Source organism: Prosopis cineraria, unplaced genomic scaffold (assembly GCF_029017545.1).
Source record: "Prosopis cineraria cultivar Desert tree isolate PC_DT_omini unplaced genomic scaffold, ASM2901754v1 PC13, whole genome shotgun sequence".
NCBI lineage: Eukaryota > Viridiplantae > Streptophyta > Magnoliopsida > Fabales > Fabaceae > Prosopis > Prosopis cineraria.
In genome coordinates, this window is record NW_026555344.1 from 36,344,201 (window position 1) to 36,365,848 (window position 21,648).

At 27.2% G+C, this 21,648-nt stretch overlaps 1 protein-coding gene across 1 annotated transcript; it reads left to right on the forward strand.

The window, feature by feature from the left end:
* Positions 1–735: 735 nt before the first annotated feature.
* LOC129289817 (cytochrome P450 714A1-like) lies at positions 736–3,861 on the forward strand. The gene is made up of 5 exons (XM_054926581.1): positions 736–1,155; positions 1,456–1,682; positions 2,076–2,326; positions 2,438–2,870; positions 3,346–3,861. Exons 1-5 carry the CDS (start codon positions 846–848, stop codon positions 3,769–3,771), a joined length of 1,647 nt encoding a protein of 548 aa, XP_054782556.1. The 5' UTR covers positions 736–845; the 3' UTR covers positions 3,772–3,861.
* Positions 3,862–21,648: the final 17,787 nt, after the last annotated feature.

The window sequence follows — 21,648 nt, forward strand, 5'->3', positions numbered from 1 at the left end:
TCCTTGTTGGGAGATATGTCCACATTTTTTGCCCAACACTGTCCAAAACAAAATTGTCTTCAATATGAGAATACTTGTAGATAACCCAAAAAAAATTTCTTTGTCCTTTGATGTAATTTTTTGGTCCTTATCTATAATATTTGAGTCCCTAAATATATTTTTTGTTATTTTTTATATTATTTTTTATCAACTGATGGTTTAAAATAACTTTTATTAATAATAGAGGTTAAGTATTATTTTTAAAAGTTGAAGGAGAACATTACATTAAAAATAAATTTAGAGTTTTAAACGCTCATAAATCTATAATTTAAAAGCTAATTTACTTTTTTATCAAAAAAATAAAAGGAAAATTTGTGAAAATAAAACGGAGAATATAAAACTTTAATGCTACATAAATTGTAAATCAAACATTTAATACATGAATAGTTCATAGTGCATGAATGTTAAATGATCGATTAAGTGCATTTATGACATCTAAATACATCCATGACATTCCTTCGAGTTTGATGAGGGTAGTTATAAGTACATGAACATTTCCATAGTCATATTATTTTTTTCTAAACTTTTATCCCGACCTACCCCTTGTCCTTGTCCATTGTCATATTATTTATAAAAATATATATTTTCCAAAAATCTGGCACAAATTCCTGTAAACACTGACTTCTTTAAAGCAAGATACACAAGACATGAAGATACATAGAACTTGCCAAACTTGCTGTCATTATTGTTCCTGCACGCATGTTCAGAGCCAAACTTGTATAAGAGCAATGTTTTACAGTGCATGCTGATCAGGCTCAGTTTTTACACACACAGAGAGAGAGAGAGAGAGAGAGAGAGAGAGAGAGATGGAAGGTGGTGAATGCGCATGGCAATGGCAGAATGGGAAGGAGATGGTTTGGCCTGTGGCAGCCATTGTTGTGAGCTTGATGGTGCTGATGATATGGGAGAAGCTATGGTTGAAGCCTCAAAGAATCAGATCAGTTCTGCAGAAGCAAGGCATCAGAGGACCAACACCTTCGTTCCCTTTGGGAAACCTCTCAGAGATAAAACGTATCCAATCACAGTTCTCCACTAATAATCTCTCCTCTTCATCACAACCTGAACAATGGTTTCACTCTCTCTTCCCATTTCTCCAACATTGGAGAAAACAATATGGTAAGTGTCTGTCTGTCTGTCTAGGCTCTCTAAATCTAATCTTTGAAAATCTTTGGAGAGCGAGCTTGAAATTTGAACGAAAAATGGGGGTGGGGGGGAGAGGAAGAAGTGGCAGAAACACAATGTGACGTAGAGGTGAGACTGAGAGTCTGATTTGGCAATTTCAGATAATTAATGAGATTGGGATTAGAGATGGTGTTAGGGCAGAAATGGATCATGGATAGATGAGGAGATTGGAGATTTGGGTGAAATGATTTATTTTTTTAATCGTAATGAATTATATATAATGATGATGATCAGGTGCGACATTCATGTACTCCACTGGACATAGGCAGCATTTATATGTGGGAGATCCAAAATTGCTGAAAGAACTGAACCGGATCAAGACTTGGGATCTTGGTAGGCCTACCTATATTTCCAAGCCTTTAAAGCCGTTGTTGGGTTCCGGCATTTTCAGAGTTAATGGACCACACTGGTCTTTCCAAAGGAACCTTGTTGCTCCTCAGTTTTACCTCTCCAAGATTCAGGTTAATTAATTTCTTCTTCCCCTTCTCTGCTGTCGGTTGTTATACACACACACTCCCTCCAATCTTAATTGTAGGACAACTTCTGGAAAAATTTCTGGATCAAAATGCAGGACACCTTTTTCCAATTTAACCCTCTTATTGATTAGCATGGGATGAATTATATCTTATCTATGAGAAGATATTTAAAGCATGGGCATGAGTTGCATCATTATTTAACATCAATGGTAAAAATGGAATCATAACTCATTTTTAAATGATATTAAAAAAAAAAAAAACTAAACTTTCTTAAGATTGTTTGTAACGGTTGAAAGTATTCTTCAATAAAGATCGGAGGGAGTATATATATGAAGTATTGCTATGTGTTTACAATTGTTGCTTTTATGGAATTTGCAGAACATGGTGGATTTTATGGAGGATTCTACCAAGGAAATCATGAGGAAATGGGAACGGATTATAGAAAAAAGTGGGGGGAAAATGGCAGAGATTGTGATTGACAATGATATGAAGGAACTCACTGCTGATATCATTTCCAAGGCTTGTTTTGGTGGGTCTTATGCTTTGGGCAATCAGATTTTTGCTAAACTGACTACATTGCAAAACGCTCTTGGCAAACTCAGTGTTCTTTTCGGATTTTTATACCTCAGGTTTCACTCTTTACTTTTCCTCCATCTTTCTTTCTATTTTATCAACTCAATGTGTGTGTGTGTGTGTGTGTGTGTGTGTGTGTGTGACATTCCTTCATTTTGTGCCTGTAGAATTTTTCCCACCAAGGAGAACAAAGAGGTATGGAGGTTGGAGAAGGAGATAGAACAATTGATTTTGAAAGTTGTTGATCATCATAAGTTACAAAACCAAAGCCGTATTGATCAGAATAATCAGAAGGACCTACTTCAAGTAATTCTTGAGAATACAGCTAATGGGGCTGATGAAAATGATAGCAGTGGTGCATGGGGAATGTGGAAGAAGCTCAAGCATAAGCATGAGACCCAGAAACTGATTGTGGATATATGCAAGAACATCTACTTTGCAGGCTCTGACACCACTGCTCTTTTACTCACTTGGATACTTGTTCAGCTCTCCTTGCACCCTCATTGGCAAGATTGTCTTCGAGCTGAAATTTTTGAAACCTTCCCCAACATGTCGTCTCACGACTTCCATGATGTGGACAAATTTCGAAAGATGAAACAGGTTAGGACCTTAGGCCTAGCCAAAACATTTATATCAATCACAGCTACGAGATATTATTTATTAGCCCAATTAATATGTTTAGCCTTTTAGAAGCTCTCTTCATCTTCATAGGGATGAGATGACTATTGCGAACCCTATTTTCTTATGGAATTTTTTTACTCATCGCTGGTGGATTTTTTGTTCATTATATTGGGGGAATTTTTTAGGTAGAATTATACACAAATTCTACACAACACAATTGCATACTATAATTCAGGCACATTGACAATTGAGCAGAGCAAAATGAAATACTTGTCATTTTGTTCCAGTAAGTTGTCAATGAATTTCGTGATATTTAATTATGTTGTGGGGGCCTTTTCCATTACAATTTCCTTTTACTTCTATGTAATTTCCAATTGTTTTATCCTTTTTAATTTTGCTTGTCTTTTGTGTGAATACATGACTGATTGAGTAAAATGATGTTGTTTTGGGATAGCTGTCAATGGTGATTCAGGAGAGTCTGCGTCTTTATGGGCCAGGAATAACAACTTCAAGGGAGGCACTGGAAGAGTTGAAGGTGGGGGACATGGTGGTGCCAAAAGGAACCAACATTTTGGTGTTCATAACTGCGATGCACAGAGACACAGAGATATGGGGAGAAGATGCTAATGAGTTCAAGCCAGAGAGGTTTGAGAGAGGCGTCTCAGAGGCTTGTAAGTATCCACAAGCTTACTTACCATTTGGACTTGGAAGTCGAATCTGTGCAGGCCAGAACTTTGCCCTTATAGAAGCCAAGATTGCTCTCATTCTTCTTCTCTCAAAATTCTCCTTCTCAGTCTCACCTAATTATCGCCACTGTCCTTTCTACAAGCTGGTCTTGTTTCCTAAATATGGAGCACCTCTCATGGTTACCAAGCTCTAATAAGTATTGGCTATCTGTATGAAGTGGTGATCACAATATATTAACTCTTTTGTGTCATGTTGCTTTCATTTTTTTTTCCCTTGAGAATGATAAAACTTTTAATCCCTCAAAGTTTGCTTCAAGTATTAATTTCGTTTTCAAAATTTAATTTTTATTAATTTGATCTATTAAGTTTGTCTCAATTATTAATTTGATCCCTATTTTTTTTAAAAAAAAAAAAACATAACACTATCGTTAAAATTTGCTAATATGGATGACAAAATATGGATGACAAAATATTGATAATAACTATATAAATCAATGAAACAAAGTAAACTTATTTAAATAAGGAAAAAAAATAGACTTGAATTAAAAAAATGAATCATAAAGGACTAGATTGTTGAAATTTGACAAGTAAATTATTGCACCTACTAAATTCACCCTTGTTATTTATAGATGTCTTACTTGTCAATAACTTTTGTCATGTGGTAAATGACCATTGCCAAATTGTATACAAGTTATCTTATGATATGAGTGTTATGATCATTGTTGTTTTAATCTAATTCACTCCTAAGTCTCTAATGACTTGACAATTATTTAAAAATTTTATGAGCCCTTTGAGTATTTTGAATGGTTGTGGGAGGTTTCATGATGATTTTCCCAAATAATATTCTGATAAACTTTCTTTCTTTCTTTCTTTCTTTCTTTCTATCTTTTTTTTTTTTTGACAATATTGTGGTGAATTTTCAGTTACGTTTTATCCCGGGGGGGAATCAGTTATAAAATTTGGGCCAAAATTTTATGTGAAAAGGCTTTTAAATTTTTTTGGGCCATTTTACACATGGACCTTGGGATTCAAAATCCAATTAAGAAAATGCTTCTGGGCTAACAGAGAATAACCGATGATACACATGCCTCTACTGGTTTTGCTTTTGTTTTGATCAATTAATGATTGACAAAGTTAAGAAACTTCCATAACTTAATTAGTTATAATTACTTAACATAAATAATTAATAACTTAATGCAATGCCATCTGATTTAAAATGATTGGCATGCTGACCTCATCAAGGAAGAGAGTAACATGATTTAAAGAAAACAATAAATTTATATATTTAACCTTATATGTTTAATATACTTTTATTAAACCAAATTAAAATAATTTGCTTTTAATATGTTAATAAAAAAAACTTGTGAAATGAATAAAAATAAAAAATATATATATCTTAATTTAATTGAAAATAATATTTGAAATATAAAATGTTAGGTATATGAGGCTTTTTTAGGTGGAAAAAAAAGTTATAACAAACAAAAGCGAAAGGCTTTGGTCAGCTTTACAGAGGAATAGTTCAGCCACTGCCCACTGACAACGTGATAGCGACCTGCGAAAGTGCCACGAAGTTTCCATCTTCTTGACGCCGTTCTTTTGCATGCCATTGACGCCAATGGCGAGTTCGCCTTAGATGGAAAACACCGGAGACCTCCTTGTGTAGAAGTGTGTGCATTTTATACACGCAACTTCTTCTATTAAATATAATTTAATTTAAAATATTATTAAATATTAAATATAAATATTTCTTTTTAAAAAAATTAAACATTAATGTACTACGTTAAGAAGGATTAATTCTTTTCACTAAATATAACTCCTGTTGGATGTAGAAGAGAACATATTCTGTGCTCAATGGTCATTATGCCGATCACCTATGATAAAATTTGAATAGTCTAAATTTAAAAATTTTTAATTTTTAATTTTTAATTTTATATTTATTAAAATTAAAAATTTGTTATGTTCAAATATGTTCTCCATTATTAATCTCGATTGTTTAATACTAAATTTTTTTATAATTTTTATAAATTAATTATTCTAATTTATTTTGAACAGGTTTAACATTAAATTTCTTTATAATTTTTATTTATTTTAGTGAATATAATATTAAAAATAAAAATATTCTAACTAAATCTTCCGATTTTTTTTTTAAATTACAAGTTAAAAGTTTTGATTTTGAATTGTCAAAAATAAATATATATAGTCGATTTATAAAAATTACAAAAAAATTAATATTAAATTAAAACTGACTTGATTAAATATGATTAGATTGATAATTAATAGATTTACTAAATATTTTATAATTTTTATTTAAAAATAAAAATAAAATTATTCAAATTTAAATTTGAATGTTCTAAATTATTTCAAGGGTGTTCGTCACTCTCGAACAGCAGTGAATGTGCTCATGTTGTCAAAGTATATCTTTACTTGCAACCATGGATGCTATTAAATACGTGGATGGATTAGCTCATTGAGGGTCCCATGAGTCATGACTTATTTAGAATTGTTGATAACTTATTTAGAATATTCAAATAATTTCAATTTGTGAATTATGAGAAATTTTTAGATAAACTTAATGTATCACATCATTCAAGATCCATTCAATAAAATTGCATCATTCAATCAAATAAAATCTTATATATTATCATTTTTAATGAATTTATTTTTATAATAAAATATTTATTTAATTTCTTGTCTTTTTTCTCTCCATTAGCATTAATATTAAAATTAATTTATATTTAATATTATTCAAATGTTTTTTTTGCATGGACTATGAATAATGGGATGTATTGAGTTTATTTAAGTAATTTTTATTTTGTTTATTTGGTTAAATTAAAAGTTTTCTTTCCAATCATGACGACGAAGTTGCTGGATTCTCACAACACTGGGCAGAATATGTCTCATCAAGGAAGATGCTGGGGGAGATATATTCATCACCACAATTATTATCTTCTTATTATCTCTAAACCAAAATAAAGCGTAAATTTTGATTAGGAAAATGTATATTTAAAGGTCATACGTGGACGACAAGTATGATAGCACAGTTATATTGCAAACAAATGATTTCACATAGTTGTAAAACAACAAAACCGAAGCAACAAATGAACAAAAAACTGAGAGGCTCTAGAGACATAGAAAAATATTTATAAAAAAAAATTAGATATCATAGTGATAAAAAAATAGCGTTGAATTAATTCGTCAGACAGTAGTAGGAATTAGGAAGTGAGTCAAATATAATTGAGATTCTGTTAGAATACTCTTCTGGTAGGACGAGAAAAAGTACTCCTTTCATTAAAAATATAAAATATTTTTTAAAAAATTAAATATTAAAAAATATAAGATAATTTTAATCTATAATTATTGTCTTTTTTTTAAAAGCGTCTTTATTGATAATAACTTTATATTTATTGCAGAGTATTTAATAGGAATGAATAAAAAAAAATGAGGTTAATTTAAAAATAAATAACTACTTAAAAGTTGAGATTTAATTAAAAATATTTTATATTTTTTAATAAACGGATTATTTATTTTACACATTTTTACATTTATTTTTATTATTTTATTTTTATTAAATGCTGTGAAGAATATTAAATATTAAAATATTTTATTTTTAAATTATATATTTATTAGAAGTAAAATTAAAAAATTATTAAATATTTTAATATAGTTAATTAGATTTAATTTTTTTTAATTTCTATAAAAACAAATGTTGAAATGACTTAAAAACAAAGAAATATTTGGATACCATGAACCACGCGCTCCAACATGGAAGTATAGGAATGATGAGACTGACAGGAACGGAAATTGTTGGCGCATTGATAAGGCATCACGCAGACTGTCCTTTACGTGCACTATTCACAATTATTATGTATGAGACCAAAAGAACCATTCTCTGTCTTATATATATATATATATATATATATATATGCTGTAATTGCTTGCAAGTAGGAATGAACTTCTTGGTTATGGTTCACTTGTCCCTGAAGTTATAACTTTTTTTTTTATCCTCTGTGAAAATAGCAAATTATATTATTAAATTATTTAAGTGTGAGTAAATTTTAAGATAATATGAAAAGTCTTATATTGAATTAAGTTAAATTTAATAATTAATATATAATAAATAAAAAATTTGTAAATTTAATGATGAAATTTTGAGTTAAAATGTGATGTTTTCGTATTGTTCTTGCCTATTTATTGTATCCTCATTTTTTGGGTAGTTACTCTCCCTTTCCAAGTTAAGTTGGGCTTGTATTGTGCATACACTTCAAGTCCAAAATAGAATAAACTCTAGCTATAACAAGACTTGTTTGTGCATTTTGAAGATCAAAACTTGAATTAGTAATATAACTCTCAACATGCGTTCTTTAGGTTAGAGGCCTGTCTTAGTTTTGATAAGTCTCAACTCATTTAAATTTTTTGAATAAAAAAATTATATTATAAAATTTGAATGGCGAGTGTGTGTATACATATGCAATATTTTTATTTTATGATAAGTCTGATTTAGTTGGTTTAATATAAAACTTACCCAAACCTTCACAAAAATATTAATAAGAATGAAAAAAAAATTAATGTGTTACCAACTCAAGTGAATGCAAATAACATGAGCTCTCGTCCTTTTAACTAACGGTTTGAGTTTTGATAATTACCAACTAGCGATATATCACCGGATCGGTGTTCTTGATTTTTATACAAATTAATATTACATAAATATTAAATTAAAGTATATATTTAGTTCTTTAATTTTATATAAATTTTATTTTAAATTTTTTATTTTATAAAATATCCTTTTAATCCTTTAACATTAACACTGTTAGTCTCATTTTAAAAAATTGACAAAAAATAATCATTTAAAATTAACATTGTTGAGGTTAGAGGACCAGTAAGATACTTTATAAAATTAAGACACTAAATTAAAACTTTATATAAAATTAGAGAATTAAAAATACACTTTAGCTTAAATATTAATATAAAGCATTGGTAACTAATTTATAGTTCTAACAAAATATTAGTTGAGACTTTAATTTCTTAAAAAAAAATTACATCACTTCAATTTTACCTTCATTAAATATCCTATATAAGTCTTTGATAACGATAATTAAAATTCAAATGCATCATTTTAAAAAAAAAGAGTAATAAATGAAGTAAGAATATAGTTAAAAAATAACTATAAAAGTTACGCAATACCCCATCTGATCCTATTTATAGGGTAGAGAGAAAAAAAAAATTTGGTCCTATTTATAAGTCATTTCATTAAATTTTATCATAAATTTTTTTTACCTTCCATGAATGTTGGAGAAAAAAAATATGTTATTGAAGTATGCATATTTAATAGGAGCAAAGTTGAGAATTTATTAAATTTTAAGACAGAGTTAATAAATTTTAAAGTTTTCTTTGATATTGATAAAACATGTTGGAAGTGACTTATAAATAGAATCAAAGAAGTATCCTATATTTTGGACCAAGCAAGGCTTGTAGAAAATATCCTATATTATGATCAAAAGGTAGTACATTACATTTTTTTTCTCATAATTAATTAGTTTAAATAGGAGTAATATTGCTTCATATATACTCCATCTAGACCAAAATATAGGACAATAATAAGTAATTTATGATTTATGAAAAATGTTAATTGAAATTTTTTAAAAAAATTACATCTTTCCTATTTTAGCCTCATTAAGTACCATATATAAGTATAGTTGAAAAAATTATAAAAATTACTCAATATTTTATATTTTGAATTAATGTGTATTTTTTAAAAGATGTCTTATATTATAATATGATGGAACTAGTAATATGATTGTATGAACTTCTCAAATGCATATGATTATATAAGAATTGTCTTTTTATGAAAAAAAAATGCTTATATAGAATTTCACTGCTTCGAGCACACTTGTGTTTTGACATATATTTATTTTTGGGCATATACAGATGTAAATAAATAAATTCAATATTTATTTAAAAAATTGTCAGATTCGTGTGCATTAAAAAAAAGAATTAAATGCCATTTTTACTTCTTTAACTTTATTTAAAATATCATTAGGGATCCTAAATTTAATTATTAATCAATTATATTTCTCAACTTTAAAAATTTCTTCCCTCATCACCTTAATGTTTTTTCACAATGAGTAGACCCTACATTAAAATTTTTAATTATAAAAATGTTTGAGTTGAAGGTGCCCATTAATTCTTTGAACAAAAGTCAATGGACAAACATAACCCTTAATTTGATAAAAATATAAAAAACTAGTGGGACTCATTAATGATTAATGAACGTTCAGTATTTTTAACGTTAGGGTGATGAAGGAAGGAATTGTTAATGTTGAGGAATAAAATTGATCTATAATTAAATTTAGGGTCCCAATGACCCTAAATTTATTCATAAACAACAAATAATAACAAGTCCTATTAAAGAAAAATAAGTCAATATTTTTATTTTAATAATAATTCATTTCATGTTGATTTTGGTGTGCAAATAAATCCCTTACCAAGTCAAGTGTGTGATGTGAAATAGAAAAGGGGAGAGGGGAGGAAAGAGAAGAGGGCAAGAAAGAGGAAGAGAACTTTTAGTCAAATATCAAACCTGACTATAATTGAAGAACCCTAAGATTATTTATAGAGCTCTAGAAATAACAAAATAATAATAAATCTAAATCTAAATCAAATCATAATCTAAAATATGAAGATAAGGTATCAAGCTAGTCTAAATATCTTATTTTATTTAGGATAATATTCAAAGATAAAATAAATCTAAGATATTAAAGAAATAATAATAATTCCTAGATGCTAAATCAAATCTTAATAAACATTAAATCAAATCAAATATAATTCCTATCATTTTTTCCTAGTTGAAAAAACTCTCCACGAAAAGATAAATCGTTGGTAGTTGTTAAACAAAGCAAAAGTCAATGGTGTGGAACTCCTCTACAATGATCCACATGGCATCTAAATCTAAGTGACCCTTTCAACAGACAAGGTATCGTTGGACAGGACTTGCTTGAGTGACAATTGTCTCTTCATCCATGACAACATCAATGGTGTTGATAGATGGCATAACAATAGGCAATGATGGAATTGAGGCATGGTGAGGCTGTCTAGGTGCAGAGTCATCAAAGAGTAAAAGGGGTGGCTCAAAAATACCTCAATAAATAAAAGATTCTTGACATTAAATATTAGACTGGTAGACATATTTGGAGGTAAATCTAACAAATAAACATTAGCCCTAATTTTTTTGTAATGCAAAAAGGGGCAGAAGACCGAGCATGTAACTTCTTGAATGAATTTCTCAAGAAGTGCTTGGGCGTACGCAAATCATAACATAGTCTCCGACATCAAATTCTTGGGAACAGCGATGTGCGTTAGCAAGCTAATTTATATGCATAATTACTCATTGCTAACTATCACCTAATCTTAGCATGGAGGTTGTGAAGGCGATAGGCAAAAGTTTTAGCTAATTCAAATGTTTGGATCATAAGAGGGATTGGTAAGAAGTTAATAGGTTGTTTGGGGTTATACTATTGAACAATTTGAAATAAACTCTTACCAATGGACCGATTGACCAAATTATTATAGGCAAACTCTACCGTCGACAATACCAAATCCTAATTTCCCAATAATACTTAAAGATAAAAAAATATGATATTAAAAAAATAATAAAAAAATTTATATACTAAATCAAATCTTACTAAATCATAAATCAAATTAAATATAATTTCCACCAATCTGATTCCCAAAAAGAAACACAGGAGCCATGTGTTCTTGCATGTGATGTGAGGCGGAAAGCCATGTAATGTATTTGAGTATGGCATTAGGTAACCCACTAACTGATTAGTGTGCGTGTACATGCGTGTGTGTGTGTGAAATATTTTTTGTCCACTGTGTTAACAAAAATAAAAGGAATCTTTTTGTGGTGGTTGACACAACCATATAATATCTAATATTTATTTAATTTGATTCCTTTAACCATGAGATTTGGAATCTGAAAATTTAGTACTCACCCCATAAAAAAAAATTTAAGTATTTTTCAATTAACTATATTCAAAATAATTTTATTTTTTATATTTATTCTTATTTAATATAGCCTTTCACTTAAAAATAACTTTAAAATGATTTATTTATTAAGGGAGTTTTTGAAAAAAATATTAATTACACTTTAAAATATTAATAATATCTTACATTTTTTTACATTAAATTTTTTAAAAAATACTTTATATATCTGAACGGAAAGAATATATCAAACTAGATTATATTATATATTAATTATAGCATATTGCTTCTTTTTCACACTTATCTTTTTAAATATACACATGCAAGTGGATATCTTTGGTTTGGTAAATAAAATGAATATGTTATTTGAAAAAAATTCTTCCGACTTATGTGCATAAAAAACAAAACAAAGCGTCATATGAACAATGAAAACCAAAAAAAGAAAAGAAAAGAAAATTGAGGTAGTCATGTGTCATTGCATGTGATGAGTTGTGAAAACATGTAAATTTTAGTTATTAAAGCCAGTAACTGTTGATAATGTTCTTTTTTTTTTTTGGGTAAGGACTGTTAATTATATTCTGTTAAGCTAATCTTGTAAAAACAAGTATAATAGTTTTTTCCAAATAAATAATATTTGAGAGTTAAAAAAAATATGACTTAGTTATATAAAATCAAGTTGATTTAGTTAAAATAATAAAATTATCTTAATAATAAATAACGTTTCAACTTTTTCCCTAAATTTAAAAAAATGATTTGATATATTGAAAAAAATTGGGAATTAAAATATTCACAAAGCCATATTTTCATGCTGTGACGTAAAAAATTTTAATTCTCAATTTTTTTCCATATATCAAATCATTCTTTTTTAAATTTAGGGAAAAAGTTGAAATGTTATCTATTATTAAGACAATTTTATTAGTTTAACTCACTCAACTTGATCTTGGTGAGTCAATTAAAAGTGGCTTATAAAAAGGTGTGGAAGGAATATCTTTTTGAAACCTATATATTAATGTTTGAAATTATTAAAACTATAATAATTGGATTGAACTCAGTTAAATTTTAATGACTAAAATTTCAATCAAGTCAAAATCATAAAGACTATTTCTTCCATTTAAAAATATAAGGTATTTTTAATCAAATTACACTCTCAATAAAGTAGTTACTTACTTTTTAACTAATTCTATTTTTTCATATTTATCCCTATTAAATACCTTATGATAAATATAAAGTAATTATCAATAAGAGCACTTTTAAAAAAACAATGATTACACCTCAAAATACTAAAATGCTTTATATTTTTTAACATCTAACTCCTTAAAAAATACCTTACATTTTTAACGGAGGAAGTAAATGATTAATTTTTTTATTTATGAAATATCTAAATTAAATTACCCAATATTATAAATATGATAGCATTCATAATTATTGTTGAGGACTAAAATTATTATTTAAATATTCTTAAATTAATTTTAAATAATTTTTAATACAATCTATTGAATTATTGAATTTAGTAATAATTTTGAGGAATTGGATAACTTATTTAGAATTTCCAAATAATTTCAATTTGTGAATTACGCATTGCAATTTTTATTTTGTTTTGTTAAATTAAAATTTTTCTTTCCAACCATAAAGATGAAGTTGCTAGTAGAGGTGTTCATGAGATGAGATTAGGACACCCTTGTCTCATGTCTGGTCCTGAATAAAAGATTAGGATTAAATTTTTGTCCTGTATCTTGTCCTGTCTCGAAATTCGTCTCGTTCCATTAAGAATCGGGACGGGATCGGGATGTGATAGGTAGGTCTTGTTGTCCTAATAAATCAGACAATGTTAAAGAAAGATCTGGATAATAACATTCATTAAAATTTTAAATTATATAATTTATTAAGTTTAAAATCAAAACAACACAAGTACATAAATCATATCAATTTTAAGTCAATTATTGAATTACATTAATTACAACTATACATTATGATAGTAATTACAAGTGATTTCTAGGCTGTAAGAGCAACAATAACAAGCAAGTTAAACACAATATCAAATCATTATTCTTCTACTTTAATTGAAATGTACTAAACTAATTACTCTTTTGAAAATAAAATAAAAAATACGATATAAATAAAAGTTATTAAATAGATAGATATAAGAATAAATTGTCTTAATATAATTAATATACTATAAAGAAAGGGATTACCCCGTTTACTCTATATTTTTAAAATTATCTAAAAAATTATCAATATAAAAAATTTTAATTTTATATAAAAATTGCAAGTATTGAGATTATAATTGATATAATTAATATAAGTATAAATTATATTAATATAATTAATATATTTAATATATATTTTTAAAATAAAAATAAATATATAATATTCGGAACGGGACGGGACGTCCCGATGATAATCCCGTATCCCATCCCATCCCAAACCCTTTTTCTATCATGTCCTGAGCTTCTTTGGATCGAGACGAGACTTGTTTCAATATGATCAGAATAATATCAGATTAATTTAAATTGATACAAACTGAATATTCTTAGTTGTTGGATTCTCACTCCTCTTGGCGGGAGTATATCTCGTCGAGGAAGAAGCTGGATAGAGAGATTTGTATCCTTCCCATCATCGCAATTATTATCTTCTTATTATTTCTAAACTATAAACTAGATAATCATACTGTTGTGTATATATATATATATATATATATTATTTCAACTATAATGATATCAAATAATTTTTCGGTGTATAAATGTTACATGCTCTATGATCTTAAGATCAAGTGCTGAAGTTAAACAAAAATGTCAAATACAATTTCAAAATATTGGTAGATGATGTAATTTAATTTGCACCCACGACTTCTATTCTCTACCATAGAATTATTTGTATGTCTCTTTTAAAAAGTTGATTCTTGATTAAAGTTTAATCAAACTTGCAACTTCAGATATTGGTAAACCAAAATAAAGCGTAATTTTTGATATGTGGATGACAAATATTGAAATATGATAGCATAATAATATTGCAAACAAATGATTTCACGTAGTTGTAAAAAAAAAACAAAACAGGAGCAACAAATGAACAAAAAACTAGGAGGCTAGAGAGATGTAGGAAATATTAATTATGCGATTAAAAATTGTTGAATTAATTCCACAGTTGAAAGTGAGTCACATATAAGCAATTGAGAAACTATTAAAGCACTTTTCTGGTCCTTTTTATAAAATAAGAAAAATTATTATTTTAGTTCTATTTATAAAATATCTATATAATTTTTGCATTCATCCTTATCATTTTATGAAAGGGCTGCTTTAGTCGGTTTAATATAAAACTTACTCAAACCTTCACAAAAATGAATTAATAAGAATGAAAAAATAATGTATTACCAGCTCAAGTTCATGCAAATAACATGAACTCTCCTCCTTTTAATTAACGGTTTGAGTTTTGACACACAGCTAGCGACATACTGTAACACCCTCAAATTTACAAACCGATTTTTCACAAATTATTAAAACCATTATCATGGTAGAAAAATTTCTACCATGATACATCCAAGACAATATACCACAGGTCTTAAAATATTTTAAAAAGTAATTAGAACCATGAGGGACAGACATGATCCTCATAACATGTTATTCAAATCAGGTCATAAATTAAAAGGGACAGACATAATCCTCTTGAACATATAAATGCATTTAATAAAAAGGATTAGAGTTTACATGCTTCACAAAGAAGATATGTCCTAAGTTGGCACAAGATACATTGTATAATCCAAAATAAGAGGCAACGTAAAAGATGGTGTCTCATACACCATAGTTACACCTCTGGTGCTTTCTCGGCCGGACTCGCTCCTGTAAAAATGTTAACCACGGGGAATGAGACTTAAAAGTCTCAGTAACCAAAAATTAATATGTAATGATGCATGCGGATGTAACTAATCATGCGATTGCTAAGTGGGCACACAAAATATTTAACCGAACAATACTTTCAAATAAACCGAACAAGTATTTAATTTGCATGACTGCACCTTATATCCTCCTTTCACCATGCTCGGACGCCAAATCACCCGACCAAAGGTGAGTTGGACCAAGCGACACGCCACTCATTGGGTCCAATGAGGGCTTACCACGTGGTAATAATTAACCGAACAGAAATTCCCATTATCACCATACATTAAAATACCCTGACAAGTCATGCATCATTCAAATATCCAAACAGGAATATATCCGAACAATAATATCTCATCATGATAAACAAAAAATAAATTTTTAACCCACTTGGCAATAATTTCAAACAAGTATATACAGTATTTATTTTCAATAATTCATAATTTTTCCAAACAACAAAACAACACATAACCATTCACAAACACACCCATCACAACACATTAATAATGGTTACCTTGTGTCTTGAATAACAAGTTCCCCTTCACAACTCCTTTTTCACCACTATCTTTGTCAATATAATCTACATAATTATTTCACAATACTATATATTAATTTTACATTAAAATAAATAACTCTAATTTAAAGAGTTAGAAAGTCTTAGATCTATAGTCCATATTAACACTAATTTAAGATTTATGCCTCATTTAACTTCCCAAATTCTTTTCTAAAATTCTCGTACCCTAATGAACTATTTTTTTTATCCTCAATTCACTTTTAGTATCACAATTTCATCCTTCTATATTCTAAAAATTCATCTACAAATAAATTAAAAATTTTAAAATTATCCTGAAGCCTCAAATCACCTTTCTATAACCTCAAAAATACCTATTCGTACTTAAATAAATATTTAATAATCATAGGTTTATCCCTACGTCTCAGATTTCACATAAATTCAACCATATAGATCTAAATTTTAACTCAAAAATTCTTAAACATGAGTTTCAACCTTAAGAAAATATTCTATAATATTTTTTTATATCCCTAAGAATTTTAACCTATATTTTTAATCCATCCTATTATCAGATTAACTATCCTATAGAAAAATCCTAATCAAAATATTTACTCTATCCTACAAAATAATCATATCACTAGAAAGCTAATATTATTTAGAAAATAACTACAAAATTAATTTTTTAATTAAATAAATTTTTAAATGCTAATCTAAACAGGAAAGTTAGAACATACCTGAAGAAAAAGAAAATAATCCTCCCTTGCGAGAAAACGCCGAGCAACGTGAGAGGAAGAGAGAAAAATAATATAAAAATGGGATTGTGAGTCCCAAAATTATATTAAAAAAAATTATAGGTTTGAATTTAATTATTCAAACCTTTGGGCCAAAAGTTGCAATTTTCTCTAAATTGCATCTTAGCCTCTCATGCTTCCTAATGCACACACCCCCTCCTTTTTATACATGAAGGCACCTCTTCTCTTCCCTCATCTAACCAATGTGGGACTTAGAAACAACAACCTTCCACCCCCTTTTTTGTTCCTTCTACCTTCTCTTTTTTTTTTAAACACACACATAAAAAAAATTATTTATGTATTATATCTTAACTAAATATTGCTTATGTGGTTTTAAATTTAAATTTTTAAATTCATAATTAAATACCTAATCATAATATTATTTCTAAATAACCTCAAATAATATAAATTCCTATTATTATCATTTTTTTTTCCTCAAAACCTAAATTCCACAATTTCTTTATTATATAAAAATCAGGATGTTACACATACCACCGGATCGATGTTCTTGATTTTTATGCAAATTAATATTAAATAAATATTAATATATTGTACAATATTTTAATGAAAAAATTATTGAGAAGTTTCACACAAAAATTTTAATTACCTTAAAATCATATGAAATGTATAAATTGCTGGCGAGTTCCAAGTCCTGTTTAATCATAACTTAGCAAAGAAAAATGATAACTTAATATTAAATTCATATTCAAGTTGTTATTTTCCTTGTCAAGTTATAACTGTATATGATTTGAGACTTGTGAGTGTTTTATACATTTAATGAGATTTCTTAATAATTAAAATTGTTATACAAGAGACCTTGGAGTGATTTTTCTTATTTTAAAATATGCATAATCATTAAATAGTAAAATTTGTGCAAATTTATTACATAGAGTAAATCTAATTCAGTATTCTCTATCATTGTTAGCAAATTTTAATGGTAAGTTACTTCTTTAAACAATAAACTTAAAGGACTAAATCATTATTGATGCAAATTTAAAGCACTAAAGTTTTATCATCCTTTTTAAATATGCATTAAGTAACAAATTATAAAGTAGAATAAGTTGTTCGCTGTATTGAATGATGATATTTTAACATATTTCTTGTTTAAGTACGTTATAATTTAATTTTTAATTTTTGAATTTTTAATAACAAAGTGTAAGAGTTGTGATTTTGTTTATAAAATATTTTATTTATATTTTTAATATACACAAAATGATAAGTTATAAAATAAAATAAGTTGTTGAAAGAGGTGAAAATTTCCATGATAAAATTTGTGTGATTGCAAAAATTATTTTTGGAAGAGCTACTTTAAACTGTGTTGAATAACACTCAAATTTGATTTAGTTAAATAACCATAGCAAAATATTGTTATTTACATTTTGCATATGCATGAGGACAAGGAACCCTTGAAGAAGTGGTTATTTATATTTATAAATAATAACTTTTTAATTAGAACATGTTGTTTAAATTTTAATTTATGTGGGGATCACAGCATCTGATATCATAGTTTAAAATAATTTGTGTAAGAATAAAATAAATTGTTATACATTTTTTCATTGCTCATAAAGTATCCTCTCAAAACAATTCTATTTGAGGTATAATTGAGTATTAAATATGAGTGCCACTCCCAATGATGATTAACTTTTATTCTCCTATTGTTATCTATATGCTTATTATACATAGGTAGCCAATATTAAAATAAAATATGATGTTCATATAATTTAACACAAAAAAATCTAAAATGACATATATGTTTTTGAATTTTAATTTACATAGATATAACAATTCATAGGTTAAAATTTTTATCTTTATTTGATTATATCACAAATATGCCAAGGGGGAATACAAGTATATAGTTATTTTTCATTATTATAATTATTTATCTGTAACCACATATACAAGTTTATTTCACACTTTCCATAAACTATTACTTTTATAAAATCATCAAATTAATATTTACTCATAATTTAACTTCTATTAATTTTTATGATTTGTTTGAATCGAAGAAAATGGGTGGAAGGTGAGATTTTAAATTGTAGTGACTAGAGAATTGTGGCTAGAAAGTTTTTTATTGAATTCTTTTATTTTTTTATTTCATATGTCCATTTCTTTTTTTATTTGAACTTATTAAAATGTTCTCTTCTCTTTTTTATTCATTTTAAACAAAAAAGGGATAATGAGCAAATAAAATTATGAATTATTGCTCAAAAATCGTTCTAGACCCTGAACTTTTAAAATGTACAAAATAAACTCTAAATTTTTAAATTTATAGTAAAATAAACTCTAACCGTTAACTTTTTAATATCATTATTGTTTACATAAGTACTGTGCAAGGTTTATTTTATATATTTTAAGAGCTTAAAGTCCAGAACGATCTTTGAATAAAAATTTAGGATCCTATTTACTTATTAACCTAATAAAAAATGAAGGTTAATGTTCCCATGCATCATATGGGAATATAAAATCTCATTAATAAATAAATAAGTAAATAAATAAAATGGAGAGTGAGAAATATAATTTGACGGGGGTAAACGGTTGAGTTGGTTAGGCAGAGATATAAGGCATAAGGTCAGCATCAACCTCCCTGAGAGGAAAAGCTCAAGAGAATGAAAGGTGGGACCACGTTGCAATCCAATCCAACCCAATCCCAAAATCCAACTCTTCCCAATGTGTGTGTTCTTTTGTGCCCCACTTTGGAAAATTAGGGGCCTACCTATATATATATATATATATTTTTTTTTTTGACCACACGCATTAATATCAACATTATATATATATTTTGACCACACGCATTAATATCAACATTGAATAAAACAATCCACCAAAAGAAATTGTCTAAATTGCTCCTCTCCTCATTATTATTATAAACAAAACTACAAAATTCAAAAAGAATTTATCATATTTTTTCTAAATTTTCTTTCATAAAATCAGAGTTTATTTTGGCCGACCAAAATCGATTCCTTCACATGCTAAATATTAATTAAAAGAGTATTTTTGTTTAGTTTTTTAATTTTAAATATAATTATTATATTTAACTAACTTTTTTAAATTGTGCTAATTAAAATTTGATTCATTTAACTATGACGAAGCACTTTATAAAGCTTGTAAAAAAATTATTCATCCTAATTTATAAGATACTTTTAGATATTCACATATATTGATAAGGTTCATTGAATACTTTTTATAAGCTCATTTTTTAAAACAAAAATATAAATTTTTAAAAATATCTTTTATTTAATACTTCATGTGCAAAAGACTACTAAGAAGGGTAATATTAGAAAAGCATCACTAATAAAATTTTATTTCTGTCAAAGTGTCTTATATTTTGAGATATTAAATCTCTTTAAAAAATATTTTATAAATTAGGATAGAGGTATTATTTCATAAGTTTCATGCTATCTCAAGTGTAAACGGTAAACCTAACAACATTTTTTTACCCTATCCTTCTTTCGCTCAATATTTATTAGGTATTTTATGGGAAAAAAGCATCGATATTTTTCTTGAATATCATTTTTATACTTTTTTAATTAACTTTTACATTTTGTTTAATTAACTAAACTATCTCCTAATTAATAATTTTCATTAAGAGTAATGTTAAACATTACAATTTTAAAAATAGTACTAATTTAAACTAATGGACACTTATAATAAGGATAAAAAATATTTTATTTTCTTACCAGCAACCTATGATACTTTAGGTTATATTTCTCCTTGATTATTATAAATAGTAATGGTAATCATGGCTATTTATGGCAAAAAAGGAAAAACTAAAAGAGAAAATCGGCCTCTAAACTATAAGTTCATAAGTGTATAAGATTCTAAATTCATTTTTAGTGCAACGTTGCCCTTTGACTTTCAAAAATGATGCAATTTAACCCTTACATTTAATAAGAGTTAACTTTAACTATTAATTAACTAGAAAATAACCAAAAAAATAAAATCAAAATTACAATAAAAAGGACCAACAAAATTTTTTAGTCATTTTCTATTATTTTTTGAGTTCTCACCTGCAATTTTTGAGTCCTTTACTTAATTTTTTGTCTTTTCCGTAATTTTTATTATCATTTTTTGTCAATTATTAGTTAAAATTAATTTTTATTAACGGTAGACATCTAATTATATTATTTTTAAAAGTTGAAAAAGAGCTTTGCATTGAAAATGAATTTAAAATATCAAATACTTTAAATATAAGGGTCAATTTGAGTTTTTATCAAAGAAAAAAAAAGATAATGCCTATTTAAATTCAGCATCAATCATTCCTCATCTCCACGTAATTTATAGGGAGAATGACATTTAAGGTCATCTAAAAGAAATTTATCACAACAAAAGCTCATTTTGTATGGGATGTTGTCTTACACATACATACATACATACATACATATATATGTATGCATTGTTCTTAAAAGCTAAACTTTAACTTATTAAATATCTAAGAACATCTTAATAAAAAAATATAAATTAAGGTACAGCTTTTAACAATAACACATGTGTGTGTCGTTTTAGGCTTAAACAATATGTTTTCACATGACAACATTCAACATAAAATTGATGGGTCTTCTTATGATAAATTCCCTTAAAAGACCTTGAGCATCATTTTCCCATATTTATATTTGATCTATAGAGTATAGGTCTAGCCCTCACTTTGATGAAGTGTCTCACAGGCTTTTCTTTTCTTTTCTTTTTCTTTCTTTTTTTCTTGCCCTCTTTTGATGACATGGTTAAATTATTCTAGGATGTTAAAGTAATATAATCGTTATGAAAATAAAGAGAAAGATAGAAAGACAAGAGAATAGCAAAGCAAGAATTACAAGATAAAATGAGGGAGTATATTTCATTCACTTGGGTGTCCAATGTTTTGTACATGGTGTCTATTTATAGGTTTTCAACTATTAAAGTCTAACCTTAATATTACAAATGAAT

Bases quoted from the DNA above. Each gene is read 5' to 3' on its own strand.
- LOC129289817 (XM_054926581.1), top strand. From the start codon at position 846: ATGGAAGGTGGTGAATGCGCATGGCAATGGCAGAATGGGAAGGAGATG. The intron at 1,683-2,075 runs GTTAATTAATTT...TGGAATTTGCAG, and splicing joins TTTACCTCTCCAAGATTCAG to AACATGGTGGATTTTATGGA. The intron at 2,871-3,345 runs GTTAGGACCTTA...GTTTTGGGATAG, and splicing joins AATTTCGAAAGATGAAACAG to CTGTCAATGGTGATTCAGGA.